At 35.9% G+C, this 16,385-nt stretch overlaps 2 protein-coding genes across 3 annotated transcripts in view; both read left to right on the top strand.

Annotated features, from left to right (window-relative positions):
• The window catches only part of LOC108360850 (protein lethal(2) giant larvae-like), a 171,932-nt gene that overhangs the window by 23,156 nt on the left and 132,391 nt on the right, over positions 1 to 16,385 (top strand). The gene's annotated exons all lie outside the window — the stretch shown is intronic.
• LOC108360849 (uncharacterized) lies at positions 14,321 to 15,248 on the top strand. Its single transcript, XM_017613293.1, has 2 exons — positions 14,321 to 14,630; positions 14,696 to 15,248. The coding sequence occupies exons 1-2, from the start codon at positions 14,394 to 14,396 to the stop codon at positions 15,191 to 15,193; spliced, it is 735 nt and encodes a 244-aa protein (XP_017468782.1). The 5' UTR covers positions 14,321 to 14,393; the 3' UTR covers positions 15,194 to 15,248.

Here is a 16,385-nt window from a genome sequence, read left to right as displayed (position 1 = left end):
CCTTTATATATCAAAATATTTTTTACCCTGTGACCATCCCTGGAAGATATCCAGTGCGTGTGTAAAATTTGGTTACGATCGGCTTATTCGTTTAGGAGCCAAGTGTGTCTATAGGTACATACATAATTTGAATTTTATATATATAGATAATTTATTTGAATTTCACTTTGATCAATTATAACAAATCTTCAAAATGCAATTCAATGAGATCACTAATACTGCCTGCTGTTATAGCTGATAAACGATTCCACACCTATGAGATGTGCCACGCCCCCTTTTATAAACTCATTTATATACATATATCTTTCTACAAGCACCTACCATAGGTATCTGTGCATTTCAAATTTCGAGTTCATGTACTATGATTCCGAAGTTAGAGCTGATTAAAAATTTTCACTATGGATGGTCTCACCCGTCGCGACGCGTGGTTTGCCGGCGTGTACTGCGCAACGCGATGCGGGGTAACCCAAACGCGGACCGCCGTGGTGTTATGCACTTTTAAAGCTATATACTACTATCTTCATAGTATGTAGTATGCTAGAAGTGTATTTTGTCAATATTTTTTAGATAGCGCAATAATGTCCATGGATTTTACTGCGCTTTCGAAGAGGTAAACCATTGTCTATGGACGATAAGAAATAGTGTCCATGTACGTTATTTCCACATTAATTCTCTTTTCGATTTTGTATTAATCTCATTGGCATTATTTCCATAATTCTACTGCCATTATTTCACTTTTGGCTCATGCATTATTGTCATTGACATTAATTAACTTTTAAATTGTGTGACATTAATTCCATTAACATTATTGCACGTTGCCGGTTTTTTTCTCGGAGACCCTTGATGGATCCTTTGCATTACTTTTCGGTAAAGGAATGAGGATCCTACTCGGCCCTACTCATTCTTATCTTCTTATTTAGCGCTGTAACCGCCTAAGCAATTTAAGCCTAGCTCAACAAAGAACGTCGGACGTTTTCTTCTGTGCCAACTGACGCCAATTGGAAATGCCAAGTGAAGCCAAGTCCTTCTCCACCTGGCCTTTCCCTATTCCTCTGCTACCACCAGCGGGTTCCGAGTTGAATACTTTCCGAGCTGGAGCGTCGGTGTCCATTCGAACGACATGGCCAAGCCAGCGGAGCCGCTGTATTTTAATTTGCTTTTAAAGCTCATACTGCTCATCATTCCATTGTCTGCGGTACTCGCCATCGCCAACGCATAAAGCCCGTAAATCTTCCGCAAAATCTTTCTCTCGAATACTCCATGAACCGCCGCATCGGATGTTGTCATTATTCATGCTTCCGCGCCATATACTAGCACCGGCATGATGAGTGACTTATACAGTGTGGTTTTCGTACGTCGAGAGAGGACTTGTTGACAAGAGTGATACTGCGTTGTATTTCCATGCTGACATTATTATCGGTGTTAATTCTGGTTCCCAAGTAAACGAAATTCTCTACTTTCTCGAAATTATAACTAACAACAATGACTTGGGTGCCAAAACGCGATTGTGCTGACTGTTTGTTTGATGACAGGAGATACTTCGTCTTGTCCTCGTTTACCACCAGACCCATTCGCTTTGCTTCCTTATCCAACTTGGAAAAGGCAGAACAGACTTCGCGGTTTGTGTTACGTGTCGATGCCATCGGCATAAGCCAGCAATTGCACGCTCTTGTAGTAAATTGTTCCTGAGCGGTTCAGTTCTGCAGCTCTTATTATCTTCTCCAACATCAGATTAAAGAAGTCACATGAAAGGAGTCGCCCTGTCTGAAACCCCGTTTGGGGGCGAACGGCTCGGAGGGGTCTTTCACAGTTCTGGCGGAGCTGGTGGTATTGCTCAACGCCATTTTACACGGCTGTATCAGTTTGGCGGGGATGCCAAATTCAAACATAGCGGCTTGGAGGTAATTCCTGTCAGTGCAGTCGAAAACGGCTTTAAAATCGACAAATAGATGGAGAGTGTCGATCCTTTTCTCGCGGGTCTGTTCCAAGATTTGGCGTATTATGAATACCTAATCTATGGTGGATTTTCCAGGCCTAAAGCCACTCTGATAAGGCTCAATCAGTTCATTGACGGTGGTCTTCAGTCTTTCACACAATACGCTCGATAAGACCTTGTACCCTATGCTTAGAAGGCTGATCCCGCGGTAGTTGGCGCGAATGGCGGAGCACATTTAAACTCCAGTCGTCGCCGTACTTGAATAGCTCAGCGGGTAGGCTGTCGGCCCCAACCGCTTCGTTGTTTTTCAGCCGCGTTATTGCTATTCGTACCTCGACATAAGCCCTGTTCGCGTACGCACTATCTAGTAAATCCAGTACTAATTTTACTGGATGTCGTTTTCGTACGCAAAAATTTGCAAGAAACTAGCAAAAGAGGGGCAATTGAGAGAGCAAAAATGACAGCTGAACTTGCAAGTTTTACTGGATTTTTACTGGATAAATTGCTACTAGCAACTATTTGCTAGCAAGAAAAACAGCTGATGGCATGATACTTAATGTAATTCACATTAACAAAATAATTGTTTGTGGTGCTTTTAGAGTTGCAATTGACAAAATAAACCTATTTAAATATATAATAAGGTGGAAAATACTAGTTTTCTAAGAAAATTGCATCGGAAAGTAACAAATTAATCAGCTGTTCATAAAACTAGCAACTTCTTGCTGGTTTTGCGTTTTCGTACTTTCTTGCATATTTCACTCATTGGGAGTAAATATTGGCTTACTCTCCGAAATTTGGTTACTGGCAAGTTACTGGATATTTTTTGCTGGAGAATACGAAAACACAGCTATAGTCACTCGTCTCCGTCATCATCGACTGTGGGCTCGGGTTCTTCTTCGCCACAACTTTCCGTGCTGCTACCATTCAGTACTGTGGAAAAGTGTTCCCTCCATAATTTAAGTACGTTCTGAATATCGGTGACTAGGTCGCCATCGGTGTTCTTACAGGGGTACGCCCTGGCCTTGAAACGTTGCGTAAGTCGGCTAACTCTCTCTTAAAATTTTCGGGCATTCTTCCTTTCGGCAAGCATTTCAAGCTCTTCGCATTCACGTAGTCCGGCCTTATATTCTTACTGCGGCAAATACGTGTCGCACTCAGACTCGATCTTAGCATTTCCGAATTTAAAATCGGACTAAGATTGAAAATACTAAAATAGAGAACACAAAGCTTATATTAAGTATGATATTTTTGAGTACCAAATAGTGGAATTAAGATAATGCAAACCTAAAAAATTAAGTATATATCATTCATTGTTTTTACCCGTCTTTTTGTGAAAATATTGTTCATTTACATACGTCTAACATTCTAAGTCGAAGTATGAAAGGTTGTGATAATTAACCCAACCCTTTTCTTTATAATATTTCTTAAAATAAAATACTCGTACTCATAATAAAGAAGCATCATACTTATTTGATTTTATTTCAATAATGAAATATTTAGATTCCATATACTTAAATCGAGTTGGTTTTTTCTTATTTTTATGCCGACTTTTTTCCCTCAGTGCAATTCTCTCTTCAGTTCCCTAAAGCGGTCCCATATAGCGCGCGTTGCGCCCGAGCGCAGCTTGGCCCTGTAGGCGGCATCTTTTTTCTCTGCAGCTTCCTGACACTCCTCATCGTACCAGTTGTTCTTACGGGCTCGCTGAAATCCGACTACTTCTTCGGCGGCGGTACTTGATGAGCGGGAAATGTGGTTCCACGGCCCTACTCACTAGTTATACCTTTTTGAGAATAATATTGTTTGTAAAATAAGATATTGATAATATATCAAAAAATTTTTTATTATGTAATATTTCATAAGAAATCATCATTTTCCATGTTTAAAAAGTAACACCAAACCAGCAATTACTATTATCAGGGTAAGGATTTAAGGCATTTACCTATTTTGTCTGCTTGATTGTATCTGTAAACAAATTAAGGAATCACACGATTCATGTCTTCCTTGGTCAAAAATATAATTTTTAATTTTTCCTTTTTCTGCCTTTTCTGCATGTTTTGCCTTTTTAATTTTATCTCTTTATTTTCATACTTTCATTCTTTACAACACAAGAATTCGTTCCTTCGGCTGACTACCTTTTTTTTTCTTTACCTTACGTAGTGAGGACATGGTGAATTCATATAAGGTGGTGTTAACGGCGAAATTACATTTTCGTACTGATGTCATGCTGTATGTATTTACGTTTGTTTTGTTCTTACTACGATTGTGGGTATAATTTGTTAGTGTAGTTTTTTGCTTTTGTGCTGCCGCTACCGCCTTATATGAATTCGCCTTTGGTGGTGAGTTTCTTTTAAATTGGTTTTGAAATTTTGAGATTCCCGCCCGTATTTTGTTTGTAAGTCAAATATTTGCGATTATTTAAAATGCCTAAAAGTATGTTCACATATAAATATTATCTCAAACAAAGCTCATTTTTTAATCACCCCGTTTACACAGGCTAATCTCAGATTATTAGCCGTTAAATTTTTTGTGCTTGTTACTCTCACATCTCAAGGAAAGGTTATGTTTCTTCTCTGTGCCACCAGGATCAATTTTTTCTGCTATATAAAGCAGTTTAAATATGTTTTAAACTTTATAATTTATTAAAAATACCCTTACAAACATATTTTCCTTGCTAGCGTCCATTTTTGTTTACTTTTACATTTGGCATTACTCCTCTTCTTCGCAAAAAGAATCGATAAAAGCAGGTTGGACACCGAAAAGTTATCGGTTAAATCTGAGATTTTTTTATAATTACAGATTAACAAGGGTCGAATTTTGTATGGCTAATCTCTTTTTAACCTACTTCCAAAAAAGGAGGAGGTTATCAGTTCGTCGGAATATTTTTTTTTTTTTTTTTTTTTATGTATGTTACCGCATAACTTTGGACCACGTCAACCGATTTCGATAATCTTTTTGCATCGGAAAGGCAGTGTCTCAGAGGTGGTCCCATACTAATCTGGTTAAGATCCGATCAGCGGATCATGAGATATATATATATATATTTTTTTTTTATATGAGAGTTGAAGTCGGTTTTTTTTTTTTGCTAAAAATTACTAGTTCTAATTACAGATTAGGGAGTTAAGCTCGAAAATGAGGATAATCTACTTATATGTGAACCTATTATAAGGCCGCTTGTTATAATGCCGTGAAAATCCACGGCCATTGGAGGAAAACAAACTTATTACTGCTGTGGAATAAAGAGTTAATGACGATAAAAAACACCACAACCTATTACTTAATTGTTAAATACGACGAATCGTACGAGCTTTGAAGTGAAGCTTAGTATCTAAAGATTTTGAGATGAGTTTTAGTTCCTTCAAATCAATGCTTCGCGATAATCGCTGAGGCTATTGCCTGGAAATTTTAGAATGCACTTAGGGGCATTGTACTACTATGATAGCCGCCCCAAATTTTGACAAGTTTTAAAATATTCTTGTTAAATATTTAATTTTGGTTAGTTTTTTTTTAATATAGTTCATTCTTTAACAATATCCGTGTAAATACAAATTTAAATGCAGTGTCACACAATTGGTAGTTTTTTATGTTGGTCCAAAAAAAATCATAATAAAGAAAGAAACCAATGCAGGTATTTAAAGCACAGAAAAAAAAATTTGTTAAAAAGACGTACGTCAAAGGTCAAGTAGAAGTTGGAACTTATATGACTGCCCATTGATAGCTCGGTTATATAGCTTAAGAAATAATATGTTTAAAGACATTTTTATCAAAGTTGATAAATATGACATTTGACCAGTTTTGTTACGCAAATACTCCCACGAACACAGGCAAAAATATTGGCTACAATTTGACATTTCGTTTGCCATATATGTATGTATACGTTTTATCGGTGCACTTGCACAACATTCGCCTTCGCAAAAGCTCAGCATTGATTATTGCGAATGCGAAAGCGAATGCGAATGTTAAAATTAATGCGGAAGCTCCGCGGTTGCGAAGGCGAATGTGAATATTCGCTATAACCCTGGTCTACAGTACAACACTCCGTCACGCCAAAAATTACTACTTGAAGATGTTCCCCCGACAACCTGTAAACAAAATACACCAAAAGCGCGAGTAATACGTTCTCAAAATTTCGCCAAATATGGACACACTTACGGTTCTCCTCGGAATACTACCGTTTCGTACGTATATAAAAAAAAAACAAAATTGTTACCCTCCGATCGTTCGTTGCCACGCCGCCACGAATCGTTAACACAAAATCCTTCTTGAATTCCTACTGCCAAAAGGTTAAAAAAAGAAAAAAATACTAAAATCCAAAATACCAAAAATAAAATTTATACCACAAACAAAAATCGTGATTCAGCCTAATGAACACCATATGGATAAGAATTCCTGAAGTGGGCCACCTAAAAATGTTAGGTCTCAGTTTTTGTTTTTAATACCATATTCTGGTAGTTTTTAGTCCTATATACGTGTGCCAAGTGATTTGGTAAAAAAAAAAATTTTGTAACTTTTTCTTCTGTCGACTATAGCTTTTGCTAGGTTCTATCGATTTTGAAATTTCAAACGGCCATCGACTCATAATTCTTCACATTTCAAGCCTGTAATTTTTCAAAAAATTTATTACGTAATTTATTGCATATTACTTTCAATTGTTTATAACAAATTATGATAAAACAGTGTTCTGCATCGAATTTTTTCATGAAAAAAATACTGTATATGTATCAAGGGGAAACCTGAATGAATCCGTTGAGAAAAAATCGAGACTCATTTGGAAAAAATGTTATTATTATATTCTCCGAACGCACGCAAGCACGAACACGTTATAAGCGCCTCCGTACAGGAGCATGTTCATATCCGTGTGCATAATGCTATTTTACTCGATGAGCTTTGGATTTTGAAGAAGTTTCACTAACTAATGAAGGTGACAATTGTTTTACAAGCTAAAAATATAGTTTTGATTGATAAATTTATGCCTCTATACTTTCATAAACAATATTATCACTTTTTTTCACCAAGTTTTGATAAGTTTGACTGTAGATTAATGTAACAAGCATACAAACGTATAACTAAAAAAGCATATTAGTCATTTTGTTAACTAATCTTCTTGGTAGTGACTTATTATAGGACATAATTACTTCTGTATCTGACGTTTGTCAGAAATGTTCCTGGATGAAATTTTTTTGCAAAGAATGTGCTTGACGTCATTCATGATTGGTACAGAGGAGTGGTAGTCGCGCGTTTTTTTAATTGACGTTGCTTTTGTAAAACGTGGTTCAAGAGCTTTATGTTCTTTTTCATGCTCTTTTTCGGTGCAAAAGTCAAAAGAAACCTTGTGAAAAGCATTAATCGCCCAGTCATTTTAGCTGTTAAAATTTGATCATTCAAAGGTCGCTGCAAACTGGTACGATGAGCATTTCTTTTAACTGAAGCACCGATTCCATCGCAAGCACATTTTCCATGTGTCGTTGCATGAAAATTCCATTCAATTTCAATTTTGTGTTTTTTCATGAAGTGAAGACAGTTTAAAAAATTATACTTATTCTTAGTTTTGTACCTCACGTTCATTTATCATTTTTCAATAAGTCTTAAAGTTTTTAAGATATTAAGATAAAACTTACAAAAACTATATTTTTCCCTCATGAATTTTCAATTCTTCATTACTTCAGCAACCAAGTGAAAAATACAATACGATATTTATTTGCAAACGTTTTAATGTTTTCGGATGTTTATGTAATATTAAAAGGACCATGGACTTGGGCACGCCGAGTTGGTCAGTTTTCAAGATCCTGGTGAATGAAATCAAACATGTATTGTCAAAGATTAGGAATCGTTTGATACGTTAATAGTAGTTTCAAGCATATAATTATTTGCATACATTAACATAATACAATTACTGTGAGAAACGCCCATTTTAAGTCCATTTATGCCGTCTTGAAAATTGGTGCGGTTTATTAGTAAATGAACAATCACATTTTTCGCGGTTTCTAAATTTGCCGTTATATGAAAGTAGGAGACGTGCAATAAGTGTTTAGATATACATAAATATTTTAGTTAATTGCATTATGTGAAAAAGTCTCTAACATATCCTGGGAAATCCTTTTGAGGACTTTCCAATTGGACGATAGTGCTTTGCATTAAGCTCGAATGAAAAATGTCTCTCCCTGGCACACTTTTCTGTAATCCGACTCTTTTATCTAAAAGTTTTTTATACAATTTGAGATACATTTTTTTTTTAGAAAAAAACCACTTAAGTTTTTCGATATAACTTTGGTAAATGTTGCTCGATCGGTACGTAGTAATTACCAAATTGAAGGCGAGACTTACTGTTACTGATTTATGATAATAATATGATGAAAATCGTTCAGATTATAAATAAAATATTTTAAATAAAAAAAATGTTGAACAATTTTTTGTTTAATTTTCCTATATTTGCAATTTTTATATTGTATGCATAAACATTAGTAAACTAATGAGTGTTTCTAGAAGTTGTGCCTATTCAGTGTTCCCATAGTCACTTGCATAAACAAAATTTTTCCACGATGATGCAAAGTAATGGATTTTCTATTAGAACTACCGAAATTGTTCCTAAATTTGCAAAAATTCGCAAACTATAGCTAATATTAAAAAATGATTAGAATATTAAGAACCAGCGACCTAAATGCACGCCAGCAATATTAATGCTGTTCTTTACATCTTTTGGTTATAGGCCAGTGCAATTATAAAGAGAACAATTAAAAACTTATTGAAAAATTATAACTTTAAGATTGACGATAAGCTAAAGTAATGATATTTGACTTTATCTTTTGCGTTAACGGATTCATTATCTAACAATATGCACCAAACCTTTTTGCTGAACCCAGAATTTTTAACAAGAATTGGTCTTATTCGACTAGTGTGCTGTGGGTCAATTGGCGGTCGATGCGCGGGCTCTTACAATTAAAATAAAATACTAATATTTTTCAGGCTTGTTGTTGACTTCAAAATACAATATGTTTTAACTATTACCAAGGGATTTGGATAAAATTCGATTTTCGACCCGCCCTGGTAATCATGCTTTAAAAGTGACGGTAACCCTTTTTGTAGTTCATCTAAAAATTCAGCTGATGTTTTGCTAAAACACTGAAGCTCACGTCTGCAATTAAGTGGATTACAATATAAACAAAGTGTATATAGGCAAGCAAAAACATTTGTATAGTTATATGAGTCACACATTACCGATCAGTGCTAGTCCACGATTTGTAATCAGTTTTTTCGATTTTATGAGCATCAAACAGATTTTTAAAGTCTTCAAAAACCGGCGCAATCTCGGGACACTCATCGCATTCAAAAAGGAAACAATTAGCTGTCGGATTTTGGCACACCATTTTTTGCAGACTTTTTCCCACTTCGAATTGAGATACAACTCCACTCTTCTTCAAACTATCGTTAACGCCGGAAAATTTCAAATTCATATTTTGATGTATGACACAAACGCATACATTGTGCGTTCCACTTTTGCCAACAGAAATAAACCAAACAGGACGTAATTTCGTAAATGCTAATAAACTTATTTTGATATCAGGATGCTCTTTACAAAATTTATCATGCAGATCTTTGATATTATGCAACAACAACCGTTTTTGCTTATCTTCACTTTCCCCGTCATTTCTGATCACGGTTACATACTGTCTTTTTCCAGCCATAATTCGACTTGAATTGTCTGACGTGTAACAATTTTCAACTAGCTGCATCCACAGATAAGGCACGTCCCTTTTTGTTATCAGGAGTAGAAGCATATCCTCGTGATTTTTGCAACTTTTTTGCATTCCAAGCTGAACGTCGAGAAACTCCAAATAGTCGGTGTATTTTCCGTACACCATAATCTTCAGGTAATGTTGTCAAAATTTTCATTTTTTCTGCTTTTTATGTTGCATTTGATATCGCAATTTTAACATGTTCTGTCCAAGCAGCCAAGGTTGAAGTTTCGCCATTGGATAAATCTGAACTTTCATTCAACAACAAAAATTCAATACTGAACTCAAAACATTTTACCGTTATCGATTTTTCTTTTTTTACACTCATTTTCACTTATTTCATAATCGGAAGACAAACCGTCAGGTTCAGTGTCGGAATAGGAATCGCTTATATGAATTTCATCCTGTACAGCTTCTGTAAAAAGGACGATAAAATCGCAAGTCTGCACGAGTCACATAAATACTTCAAAATAAAAGGGGAATACACACTACTCCAAATAGCGTTGACGAGTTTCAGATTTTTTTTCACTGACTTATGCTTATTTTTTCGTAGAGGATTAAAACACACATTCGGGCCGGCATTATAGCGATTTCTTGAATATACTATTATTTCTGAATTTAACAATGTAAATATTCATGAAAATATCAGCACATTGTCAAACAAGCGATTAAAAAAGGTTAGGTTCAAAGACAGACTCGTTTTGCAGGAACATATGTTGTGTTGAGGATAAGCCTGCATTGCGTGACTTGATGTGCGCGCGCACCTGCAAAAATCTGCGCAAACCCGTCAAGTTGGTAAGCAATTGTGGATGAATAATTACCGTACCTGCTCAAAAATTTACCTAAATGACTATTCTACTTGACAATTATTCATCTATATTACTAACCTGAGGTTTTCTTCGAATGCTTTCAAAATTCATAACGAATATGTACAAAATTATACTGTTTATGAAGGTATGGAGGCATAAATTTATCAATCAAAACTATATTTTTAGCTTGTAAAACAATTGTCACCTTCATTAGTTAGTGAAACTTCTTCAAAATCCAAAGCTCATCGAGTAAAATAGCATTATCACACGGATATGAACATGCTCCTGTACGGAGGCGCTTATAACGTGTTCGCGCTTGCGTGCGTTCGGTGAATATAATAATCATAACATTTTTTCCAAATGAGTCTCATTTTTTTCTCAACGGATTCATTCAGGTTTCCCCTTGATGCATATACAGTAGACTGCATCACCAAAAAAAGTTGCGGTTTTTCCACCGGGATTACAAAATTTGTTATATTTTAAGACGTCCACCAAAATATTTCCGAAAAATATTAAGATTTAAGCGAGCTGGACCGATTTGAATGAAGTTTTTTATGAATAAAAATAGTTTCTTAAAGAACTTTCTGCATAAAAATATTTAAAAATCTTTTCAACGGGATCGTAAGAATGAGATTTTTGATGCTGTTTTTTTTTTTACTTTTTTCAAAGATTGGTTTACGAAAAACTCGAATAACTGGGCCAAAAATGTTCTGGTTTAGACTTATGGGACATCAGTAGAAAGGTATTTTCACACCGTTTTTATTTCTGGCCAAAAAAACGTCATTCGTGTCCCATCTTGTTTTTTGGAATACCAACACATCTTAATTCAAATTTTAATGACGTTCGTTCATCCTACCTTTCTCTTCCATCCTTTGAATGAGTTTATTAGCAAAGAAATAAAAAGGGTGAGAAAATACATTTCCAATGACACCTCTTAAGTCTAAATCGGAAGACTTTAGGTTCAATTATTCAAGTTTTTCCTATACCAATCGTCTTAGAATATAATAGATTTTATAATTCCAATGGAAAAATAGTATCGATTTTTTTTGTATGGGGAGTGATACAATCTAATATACAGTATTTTTTTTCATGAAAAAATTCCTGCAAACCTGTCGGAAAAGATCCCACGTAGCTCGATTCTTCTACAAATTAAATTTCCTCTAACGACGAGGGCCCCACGTTGGGCGCCAATTTGTCACCAAATATTTTGTGCACTAATCAAATCGCCTACCTAATGTACCAACTAAATGCACTTACCGTGCGCAACAACAATGCAACGGGGTCACAACAACAATGCCATGGGTCAAAACAAATAAACAAACGACCGCACAAAAAGGAGATGACAAAAAAAAACCAAGCAACCGGCTGTCTCAGTGAAGACGGCGGGGTTGCTTGAGGGGGAGCAACAGGGCAGTATACCAAATACCTAAGGCAAACTACATAAGTTCAAATTGGACAATAACAATGTAAGCTAATATGTACAGTAGATATACGAGTATGTATGTATGTAACACTGACACTAGGGTGGATCGAAATACACAAAGCGCAAAAATACTAATTACACGAATAGAAAATTAGACAAAACCTTGTTTTCGGGGCGCACCCGAAGTGAGGTCCAACCAAAAGGTGGGATAAGGAAACACAATTGGGGAAGCCTACCGACCACAACAACGTCTGACCCCAGACGCACAGAAGTATACTTATCGGCGGTCGGTGGACGCTCCGACCGTGGGGTGCTCCTTGGGAATGTGGCTCCCAAATCCGGTGCCGACTATAACGCGCCTCGACTGGCGCCGATCTCCAAAAATTTTGCAAAAAAAACTCCGCTGCCAATAATATTAATAAACTATGCTGCGCTCGCAATACGGGTGTTGCCTGACTCGATGCTCGTTCAGATCTGCCCCGGCACGGAGTTGCGAGCCAGGCCGCAACCTATGCACCAGTACGCAAACCGTTGGAGTGTCAGCGCCGGTGTTGTTGGTGCCCGATCAATTGGCGCCGGCCCGATCATTCTAGAAGCGAATTGGGCGCTTTAGCGGTCGCCACCACGGCGCACACAAACAACACCATGGACTTGTCATTGCCATCATATGGCGGACAACAAAAGTGCCGCAATAGGTAAGAGCAAAGGCGACACCTCCTACATTCTTACTTTCGGTCGGCACCGTTTTCCCCTTTGCGGTGGCGCTCCACCCAGGGTTGCCACTTTGGTAAATTGTTACCAAAATTGGTAGAAAAAATTTGGGTTGGTAAAAAGGAAAATTTTTTCTCAGTTTGGTAGATTTTTGATGAACTTTCCGTTCCCGATTTATTTTTCGTAGTTATCTTTAACATTACATACATACATTTATTTGCATACTTTTTATATAATTACATACGTATAAATGTATATCGATATAAGGCGAACATATCGCGCTCCATTCAAAACTGGAATCCCGAGGAGCTTTTGATCAGGGTTCGTATTTGCACGCGCATGAGCAGCACTTCCCAGCACATTTCGCTCATACACATGAGTGTGCGTTTATAAAAAAAAATCTTGCGCACAACTCAGGCGTGTGCGCTTTGATATAAAACACATGGTCATGTGTGTGCTTCGAAAATTACAAAAAAAGGCACATGCGCAAGGGTGTGCTGTTCGATATAAAACACATGCACACGTGTGTGCTGTGTGCAGTGAAACTCATGCTCCAGTAGGAACACTTTGAATTTTGAGTCTTAATTTTAAAAAACAATTAACTTCTACTGTCATACAAATATTTAAAAAAAAATTTAATTTAAATAAAATGGAAAATAATGAGCTATATGAGATTCTCGTTCAAGAGAAAAAGATTAAGTGCTTAACTTGTGCAAAAGTATTAAGTGGGACGAATACATTTAATGTGAAGCGACATTATGCTCTGTCCCACAAGATGGAAATCGCTACTAAGAAAAATACGAGTAAGTGGAAGACGGTTGCTAAAAAGGCTAAAGGGTCTGTAAACATCGATATTGATAAGGAGGAGTTTTTAAAATGCTGTGTGGGTTTTGTGACAGTAAAGAACCTTCCGTTCCGTTTGTTTGACGACCACGATTTTTTTAAAAGATTAATCGAACCATATGAGCGTAAATTTGGAACAACTTTGAATTCACGCAATATAGTAAATATAACTAGTCATATCACCAAAAATATAAAAAAAAGCAATTTCTGAAAGATTAAAACACAAATTAATTAGTTTGAAAGTTGATATCGCTAGCAGAATGGGCAAGAGCGTACTTGGAATAAATGCCCAATATATTGAAGATATCAAGATATGTATACATACTTTGGGTAAGTTTTGAGTTTTTCTTGAAACGTCTGTTAATTTATGTTATATAAAATCGATAGGTATGGTACGGCTCAACAAAAGGCATAAGGCAGTATTTATAAAAGAACAAGTAATCAACTGTTTAGAAAGTAATGGCTTAGAACTACAGCAAGTGTACTCCAACACCACTGACAATGGAGCCAATGTTATAAAGGCCAGTAAAATACTGCAAGACGAACAGGAAGCTAAAATTTTGGAAGAGTCGGATACTGCCGTAGAAGAGGAGGAAAATTTACACCGCACCATAGAGTCAGTATTTTCAGTAGTAAGATGCGCAGCTCATACTCTACAGCTTGCTGCGTATGACGTCCTAAAGAGACTAGGCTCTTCGTTGGAGGACTGTAGAACCCTTATTAAGAAAGTGCGTACTTTAGTTCGCACGGAATCTAGCCATATGCAAATGCCAGTACTAGATAATTTAACGCGGTGGAACTCCAAATATGAAATGCTAACCTCACTGCAGAAAATAAAAGAGTTCATAGAGCAGCAATGCCCTGACAGTGAAGATTTCCACTGGGAATTTGTAGTAGACTTTATTAAAGCTTTTAAACCTCTTGCCTTATGTACAAAACGGATGCAAAGCGAACAATATGTGGTTGGAGACTTTTACAGAGATTGGTTGTCGTGTGAACTAGAGTTGCATGATCTTGGTTCTACAGTCTCATACGCTGCGCAGCTGCATGATGCGATGAAAAGCCGGAAACAAAGCCTTATGAGCAATAATGCGTTTATTGCTGCTTTATATTTAGATCCTCGCTTTAATTTTAGAGGCTCTCTCATGTTGTCTCCACAACAAAAAGTTAATGCCGAGGTATATGTGAGATCTACTAAACACACCCTTTTGTAATTTTAAATTCTACAATTTTATTTATTCAGAATCATTTGATTAAAACCTACGAAAATATGCTGCGAATGGAAAGCTCCGAAAATTCAATGTCATCGAGTCCTCAAAATCTGAATTTGCAATATTCTGAATGTTTGCCTTCTACATCCAGCAACTCTTTTTCCCGTTTAGAAAAATATATTTGTGAAGATATGGAAGAGACCTCAAGTGACGTAGAGGTAGTCCAAAATTTACGGCAAAAGTTAAGTGTATTCGCAAATGGGAGAAAATTTTCTTTAGATACTGATATATTAAGCTACTGGAAGACCTTCCCTTCGGATAAACATCTAAGAAAACTTGCTGAAGTTGTTCTAGCTGTTCCAGCAACACAAGTTTCAGTGGAAAGGGCATTTAGTGCCTTATCATTGACTTTAAAAAAGCATCGCTCAAAACTAAACGACGCTACCTTAAATAACATACTTATAACAAAACTAAATTTCGATTTATTGTACTTCAGAGACAACGACATGCATGATATCTCCTCACACTAAAATTGCATAACAGTGAATATTATTTTGGAATGCCATATAACACAATTTAAATTAACGTTTGATTACTTACTTTTATCTACATACAAGTAAACCTTTGCAATCACTTTGTATTTGTTAAAGCAACAAGTTGTCCTTATATGTGTTAAATATAAAAAATATATACATATATATTATACACTTGACTTTCACTGTACACAGCACAGACATGAGCATGTGTTCTTCATAAAAATTTTACAAACAAACTCATGAGCATGTGCTTTATATCGAACAGCACACACATGCGCATTTGCATTTTTTTTTTAATTTTCGAAGCACACACATGAGCAAGTGTTTCGTATCATAGAGCACACACGTGAGTTGTGCGCAAGATTTTTTTTTTATAAATGCACACTCATGTGCATGAGCAGTGAGCTCAATGGAACTTTTTTCAAGCACATGTGTGTGCAGAGCATGTGCGTGCAAATCCGAACCCTGCTTTTGATTGCTTAAATATTTTAAATGATTATTTAAATATAAAGAAAAAATTTACAAGTATGTAATTACGCACTATGGTTGTTCGCAAAAAAATTAAATCAACGCCATTTTTTATTAATAAAAAAAAATATAAAAAAATCAACGGGAATTTTAAGCAGAATTGACTATACTCAAATAGTATTTGCTTTAAAACTCTATACCTTAAATTGTTCTAAAAATGCAGTGTACAAAATTCGAAATTTAGATGAAAATTTTTTGAATTTTTCTATATGTATATAGTTTGAATCCTCGATTTTTACTCTAAAAATATTGCAAATATTAAAAAAAAATATTTTTTTTGAGTTACTGTATTTGTCTATAATAGCTCGAGTTGAAGTTTTTAAATAATGAAGTTTCATTGTTGCCTTTAGTTTCATCACTTCCGCTTTTGGTTGAAGGAAACTGAAAATGTATTAATTAATTAATCCCCCGGCTTTTTACCCTCCATTCCCGCCCAACCGACACGAGGGGCGCAGTCCGCATGACGTACGGAACCTTTTTTTTTTTTTTTTTTTTTTTGTTTTTTCGTGCCGAGTAGTGGAAACAGGAGTTTGTTAAGTGTCGAGATCTAAAACTATTCAGCTACAGAATCAAATTCATCAGCTGATTGGATATGCTAAAGATAGTATTTCAATTATTGAGAGTGGAAATAATAGTTTTCTTTATAGTAAAAATCGAG

This window comes from Rhagoletis zephyria, unplaced genomic scaffold, assembly GCF_001687245.7.
Source record: "Rhagoletis zephyria isolate East Lansing unplaced genomic scaffold, Rhagoletis_zephyria_1.1 Rzeph_scaffold_00642, whole genome shotgun sequence".
NCBI lineage: Eukaryota > Metazoa > Arthropoda > Insecta > Diptera > Tephritidae > Rhagoletis > Rhagoletis zephyria.
The sequence above is the reverse complement of the archived record's forward strand: the minus strand, read 5'-3'. Positions and strand labels throughout refer to the sequence as shown.

Excerpts from the sequence above, each read along its gene's own strand:
- LOC108360849 (XM_017613293.1), top strand. The coding sequence starts at position 14,394 with ATGCAAAGCGAACAATATGTGGTTGGAGACTTTTACAGAGATTGGTTG. Across the intron at positions 14,631-14,695 it reads AACAAAAAGTTAATGCCGAG|AATCATTTGATTAAAACCTA; the intron begins GTATATGTGAGA and ends TTATTTATTCAG.